General features: G+C 39.1%; 1 protein-coding gene across 1 annotated transcript in view; it reads right to left on the bottom strand.

The window, feature by feature from the left end:
* ireb2 (iron-responsive element binding protein 2) overlaps window positions 1-6,498 on the bottom strand; it is a 45,879-nt gene that overhangs the window by 30,543 nt on the left and 8,838 nt on the right. Inside the window, exons 3-6 of the mRNA XM_014030153.1 lie at window positions 5,192-5,357; window positions 1,485-1,622; window positions 1,156-1,398; window positions 747-816 (exon numbers count right to left, since the gene is read on the bottom strand). Coding sequence (XP_013885607.1) covers window positions 747-816; window positions 1,156-1,398; window positions 1,485-1,622; window positions 5,192-5,357 — 617 coding nt within the window. The remainder of the gene's footprint in view (window positions 1-746; window positions 817-1,155; window positions 1,399-1,484; window positions 1,623-5,191; window positions 5,358-6,498) is intronic.

The following is a 6,498-nucleotide window of genomic DNA, read 5'->3' as shown; positions in this document are numbered from 1 at the left end:
GTCGGTGAGTCTACTATTTTATACTACTTCTGTGATATTACTACTACTTCTACTTCCTGTTATCTTCTTCATCATCATCTTTTTCACCAGTAGAAACAGACGGTTGTTGTTCACGTGACTCCTGTGATGTGAAAAAAGTGTTTCCATTGCAGTTTTGTGAAAAACACCAATTTCGATACGGCCGAAAAACACCTCATCCTAGAGCAAAAACATTTTAAAAAACATAATTTATTTTCAAAACTGACGTGTTTCCATTGAGCAAATTTATTTTCAAAATTCTAATTTGCACATTTTCATGGTCAATGGAAACACAGCTTCTGATAGGTCCAGATAAATGTCTGTTAAATCTGTGGCTGGGCGAGCCCGATTTTTTGTTGAATTTGTTTTTCCTCGAGGTGAGCCGGAAAATTCCAGCATGGTGCCAGAATACTATCAGCCCTGTAGTATTGTCTTAATGGGACAGTGATTTTAAAAAAAGCTAACCTGCAATGTTCGATGGAACACAGGTGAAAATTTGGGTGCACCTAACTTTTGTGCTGGTGCGCCTAAGATAAAATGATGCAACCAGTGCAAAAAGTTAGTCTAGAGCCCTGGATTTTTTGTTCTCATGTCAGTGAGTGCCAATTTCAATTAATTTTTTTAAATATACCTCATCAATAAAAATCTTTATAACCACTTCAGAGATGTTCTAAATACTATTAAATATATTGTTGTTGTTCAACATGAGCACAAAGACTTTCAGGTACCTTGAAAAACTGGAGTCTCTCTTTGTTTCTGATCAGTTCCATTTCCTGATTTTTTACAGCTGTTTCAGTTCTACAGAAAAAGAAACAAAGCCACAGTGAACTTTCTAAAATGAAACTCTGGTAAAAGAAATTAAATAAACACATGTTCTTAGGAAAATATTTCCTCTGTTAAAACAGATCCATACCACGTGACTCGTTTAAAAACAACAGTAAGAACCGTTTCAAAGCTGTTTTTTTCTCTAATGACAAATGATTTGTTTAAACCACAACGTTGCAATTTGCAAACTTGAAGCTTGCTGTTGAACTGAGTGAAATCCTTGTGATTAAATCCACTTCACAAACAAATACTGTGGAGTTTATCACTTCAGATGAAGCTGGGTTACAATAAAAACCATTGTGACGAACTTACTCAGAGACAGGCTGCAGATGGAAAGGACAGAGGAGGGGTGTGTTCTCGATCTGCTGGACAAAGGCTGGGGCTTGACTCGAGGAGGTTGGGGGGTCACTGCAGGCAGTTTTACTGCAAGAGCCCCGCTGGCCACCACACTGTGAGCCACCTCTGGACGGAGGCCTGGAGGGAGTTGAGCGAGAAGAAGCCTGGGTCTGGTTTGGACTGTCCCCTCCACCAGGGTTGGGAGTGTTCTGTATCGCACTATGGACAAAATAAACCACCATGAACAGGTTGTCTATGTTATAACTGTACTATATTCTTATTTAGTTGAATTTGCTTAATTTTACCACTTGTTAAAATCAATCTGAAGTGAGTGGTCTACTATGAGGTCCGTGGGACATTTAGGGTTAACTACAGCGGGGTCGACACCATGTTTGGACACAGCGTCTCTCATGGCTGCCAGGTCCACCATAGCAGGAATACCACTGTCAAAGAAAACATGCAAACCCATCAAGTAATTATTTACATTAACTTAAAACAGCTCTGGTAAAAATGACATATATCAGCATAACTTCTTACTAACAGTCTGTCACTCAGACTTTTATTCACAGCTCCTGGTTTTATATTTCAGCATTGAGGGGTGTATTTATCTTAAAGGGGCAATATAATTTCAAATCAACTTATTTTTTTTTAGCTTTATTTCATGTTATAATGTTATCCTTTCATCAAAAACATGCACAAATGTTGCGTTGACTCATTCATGCATGTTTGAGAACTCCTGTAGTGTCTTGAGTCAGCCAGGCAGGAGAGTAAAAACCACTGGTTGGGCCTAGAACCGCCTTTTGGGAGCAGCTCCTCCTCTGGGCTGTAATCATGTTTCCATCCAGTTGTAGAGTGAATTTTCATCAAACTTTTCAAAATTCGCAAAAAAATTAAACAAATAAAAATTAAAATCTAGACTGTTTCCATCTAGTTTCCCTCTCGACTGATGTGAATAAACGAGGCTACGCAACGCATGATTACCTCAGACGAGGCTACGCAATGCGTGATTACGTCAGACGAGGCTACGCAACACGCGATTATGTCAGACATTGGCGACAAGCTTTGCGGTAGTAAACATGAAGTGAAACTTGCTAACTAGCCGAGGCTAATCATCTCGGGACAATGGAGCGATTTTTTCGTGAATGCCTTGCTATTGGGCAAGTTGTAATTATTCTGTCTATTCAGCTAGTACAGGTTATGTTTAATGCTGCCAGGAGACGTAGGGAAATAAACGCAATGTTAAACTATGCAGCAGAAAGGCACGTGCAACTACGCCGGGACGAGGTAGGAAAGGGGAAACAGCTGAACGTCACGTGAGGTAAATATGCGCTACGTCAGAATTTATTCAGCAAATGTGTTTCCATCTCCCGTTTTGCGCAAAGTACTCAAGCGAGCGTAAAAACATTTTAGCGAATTGAGGATTTTTTTTCGAATTTTGCTATTTCCATCCAACGTTTTTTCGCATTTTTAATGCGACACTTCTAAACGCGCATCAAAAAGCCTTGATAGAAACACGGTTTGTGTCTCCAAGCCAAGTTTCCTCATCACAAAGCACACCTCCCAACCCCCTGGCCCGCCCCACGACTCCTGCAGACTATCAGCAGCAACAACTAGCAAACAAACACCCGGTGAAACCGCAAGTCCGCTGAACTCGTAATACTAACTACTTCTCAGTCCAGTCTTTTTTGGATTAAAAATGCATTTGAGGAAATGTTTTTTCAGATGCCAAGAAAACTACGCCAAGCTTCCGTATCCCAACACTCCCCCACCCCTGCATGCTATCGGCATCAACAAAGCAAAAACTGGTGAAACTGCGTCTGCTGAGCTCCAATACTTTTTTTTTTTGATCAAGGTCTTTTTAAATTTTTTTTAACATAAACCACAAAAAAGAACAGACTTACAAAAACACAAAACAAAACACACACCCCCAAAATCCCTCCCATCCCTCCCCTCCTATACCGGATGAATCCTGCTGAGCTCCAATACTAATTACTTCTCAGTCCAGTCCTTTTCAGATTGAAAAATGCCTTTGAGGAAATGTTTTTTTGGATGCCAAGGAGACTACCCTCTTTTTAATCTTCACGAGGATGACAGTTCTTAAAATATGGTTGGACTTCATTAGTTGGAAGTAACCCACAGACAGAAATAAAAAAAAGTTATATATGTGCCAGTCACTTTATCATTAGGCCTGTCACGATAACAAATTTTGCTGGGCGATTAATTGTCTCACAAATTATTGCGATAAGCGATAATATTGCCTGGTGACCATTTTRCAACTAATAATTATAAAAGCGTAATATGTAAGTGTAATTAATCAATAAACTTTAATTTTTAAAGAATGTTTAACAAAGTGGACTCTCAGTCTAACAAAAAAATGCACTTGAATAAAAAAGAACAACAAAATGTAAATTAAACACCGCACACAACTAAGACAGTGAATAAACAATATTAAAGCGCAGCATCTCTTTAGAGATTAAACAAACTACACAGCCTGGTGAGGACCCACTGTTTCTTATGGGGACATAAGCCCAGTTCACATCCCATGTAAAGTTTAGGCTAGGTTTAGGGTCAAATGGTAACAGAAAATACTGGTAAATGAACGAGAATGAGAGAGACGAAGTAAACAAACAAGCAGGAAAATGAAACTTATCGACGTCATTTTTTTTACCGACCTCAAAAAAAGTTATCGTGCAATTAATTGATTTATTGWCTATCGCGACAGGCCTATTTATCAAGACAGCTTTATGAACAAAAGGGAATTCAACAGTGGACTAATAATATTATCACTAAAATACGATGAAATTCCAACATTCAGAAGTACACAAACGCTAGCTGTGTTTCCACTGACCATGAAAATGCGCAAATTAAAATTTCGAGAATAAATTTGCTCAATGGAAACACGTCAATATTGAAAAAAATTACGTTTTTCAACAAAACGTTTTTGCGCTAGGATGAGGTGGTTTTTCGGTCATATCGAAATTGGTGTTTTTTGCAAAACTGCAATGGAAACACTTTTATCGCATCACGGGAGTCACGTGATCAACAACCGTCTGTTTCTACTGGTGAAAAAGACGATGATGAAGAAGATAACAGGAAGTAGAAGTAGTAGTAATATCACAGAAGTAGTATAAAATAGTAAACTCACCGACTACAATTACCCAAAAACACAGCATACGTAGCCGCTCCCAAGTAGGGACTTGTCTCTGGAAAGCCTCGATAAAAGACGCCGACGTCTCCTCTGATGATGAGCGCTAGTGTCGTGGTAGCAACATGCTATGTGTTTACATCCATCGCTGCCATGTTTGTAATGACTTATCATGAGAACAAACGTATTCACGTGACTTTAATAACATTTCTTACTTAATGGAAACACCGCAGTTGTGAAACTGTGTTTTTTCAACATTAACAGAATATCAACAAAGTTTTGCGCACATTTGTAATGGAAACACAACTAGTGTTGTCATCTGCCCAGGTATGCTGAAAAACAACTCACATTTTGTTCACATCATTGTTTGGTCCATGTGTGATCTACAGTTAGAATTTGTACCTTCTATTATAATCAGTGTGTGTCTGTGAGGATGACTGGGAAATAATCTTACCAGCTGAAACATCACCTCTGTAATCGCTCTGGTTCATCAGAAAACATACTTTCCGGTCCGATGGTAAGTTTCATGGCAATTTTCCAAAACCGATATTGTATAATGTTGCTGCTTTATTATTATAATTATTATTACAACAAAATAGGCTACGACCCTACAGGTTGTAAACAGCCTGAAGCTGTTGCGATGACGTACAGAAATGGGCGTGATGGAATCAGAATGAGGTTCTTAAAGAGACAGAGGCCAATTTCAAGGCGTTAAAAAACGGCGGTGATGTGAAGTCAAGTTTTATTTAAACACATAAACAGCATTTTCATAAGAAAGGTAGGTGACATAGTTACTTAATTTTGGTATAGAATTAAACCTGCTTAAGAAACACATTATATTGCCTCTTTAAAGTCCTGTGAACTCACGTGAAGTCCTGCAGAAGAACTCGTGCTGGTGAGAATGGCACCTCTGCTTTGTCCTGTTGCTGCTGCCAGTCCAAGATGTTCTGCACGTCCTCTTGTTTTGTGTAAAAGCCATCACAGTTGCGAATCGCTGCCTCCAGTATGACACGGATGGAAAGAGGCAGTTTGTCTATTTGGCATGAACAAACAAAGGTGTTTATTTTACACTGAAGTGTTTATCTGCCTATGGTAGGGCTGGGTAAAAATAATAATTGATTCAATCAATCTTGGATCGATTTAATTCAAATTTGGGAGCATCGATTCACAGGGCATGAGATCAGTTTCTCCCCACCGTGTCTTGTGAGCGCTCTGAGGCACGTTTCTGTATTTTGTGTCACTCCTGACTTGCCGTATGTTTACATCTGATTGACGTTCAGTGCTAATGTTAGCTTCTGACAACTTATCTGGGGTAAAACAAAAGAAACTGAGCAATCACTAACATTATCAACTGATTCTCCACAGGAATTAAAGAGAAGAGATTATGGCAACTTGTTTGCAAAGATTTGTGCTCGTATGCGGCAGCAGAAAACATTGTGTTTGAGCAGCTCATTCAGGTTCTGGAAACACAACTATGGTACGTAAACATCTGACAGACGGTTCTCCCTGGCATGCATAAATGTGTGAAAAATGACATTTTAACAAAATAGTTTTGTTTTGTTACCAATATTGTTTTTAAACTTTAAGAAACATCTTAATGAAATCCAGTGTTTCTTCTTCAACACCCGCTGGTGCAACAACGTGTCTGTGATCTCTCAACACTGCTTACCTGCTCTGCAATATCTTTTTATCAACTGCAAACCATTTTACTCTCCACGCGAGTTCACTTCATTCATTTTGGTCACTTTGTAAAATAAAGACTGTAAAAAAACTGTAGGATGTTTAGTTTTTATAACTTTTAAACTAAAAGTTTTAAAATATATTACACGGACGGGGCCATTTTATTTCCACACAAAGCATTCTGGGTAAATGATGACGTGGATAGGTCCTCGGTGCGAGGCTGCTAGTGAGCTATATCCACCCTGAAGGTTAATCTTGGACAATATCTGATGATCGACTCTTTTAAATGAAACCAGAGAGCGTTGACAGAGAGGAGAAGGTAGAAATGACTCAGCCTGGAACTGAAAATATGGATGCTTCATGGAAGAAGAACCTCAGCTTAGCCTGTTAGCCTTTGCGCTAGCGAGCGCCGATGCTATATTGCCTTATATGTATTAGCTCGACGCTAGCACGACAAACAAGCTAAACTGAGGTCCTCCATCCATATTTTCAGT

This window comes from Austrofundulus limnaeus, unplaced genomic scaffold (genome assembly GCF_001266775.1).
Source record: "Austrofundulus limnaeus strain Quisiro unplaced genomic scaffold, Austrofundulus_limnaeus-1.0 Scaffold1008, whole genome shotgun sequence".
Taxonomy (NCBI): Eukaryota; Metazoa; Chordata; class Actinopteri; order Cyprinodontiformes; family Rivulidae; genus Austrofundulus; species Austrofundulus limnaeus.
Note: the sequence above shows the minus strand (reverse complement) of the source record. Positions and strands in the feature narration are given on the sequence as shown.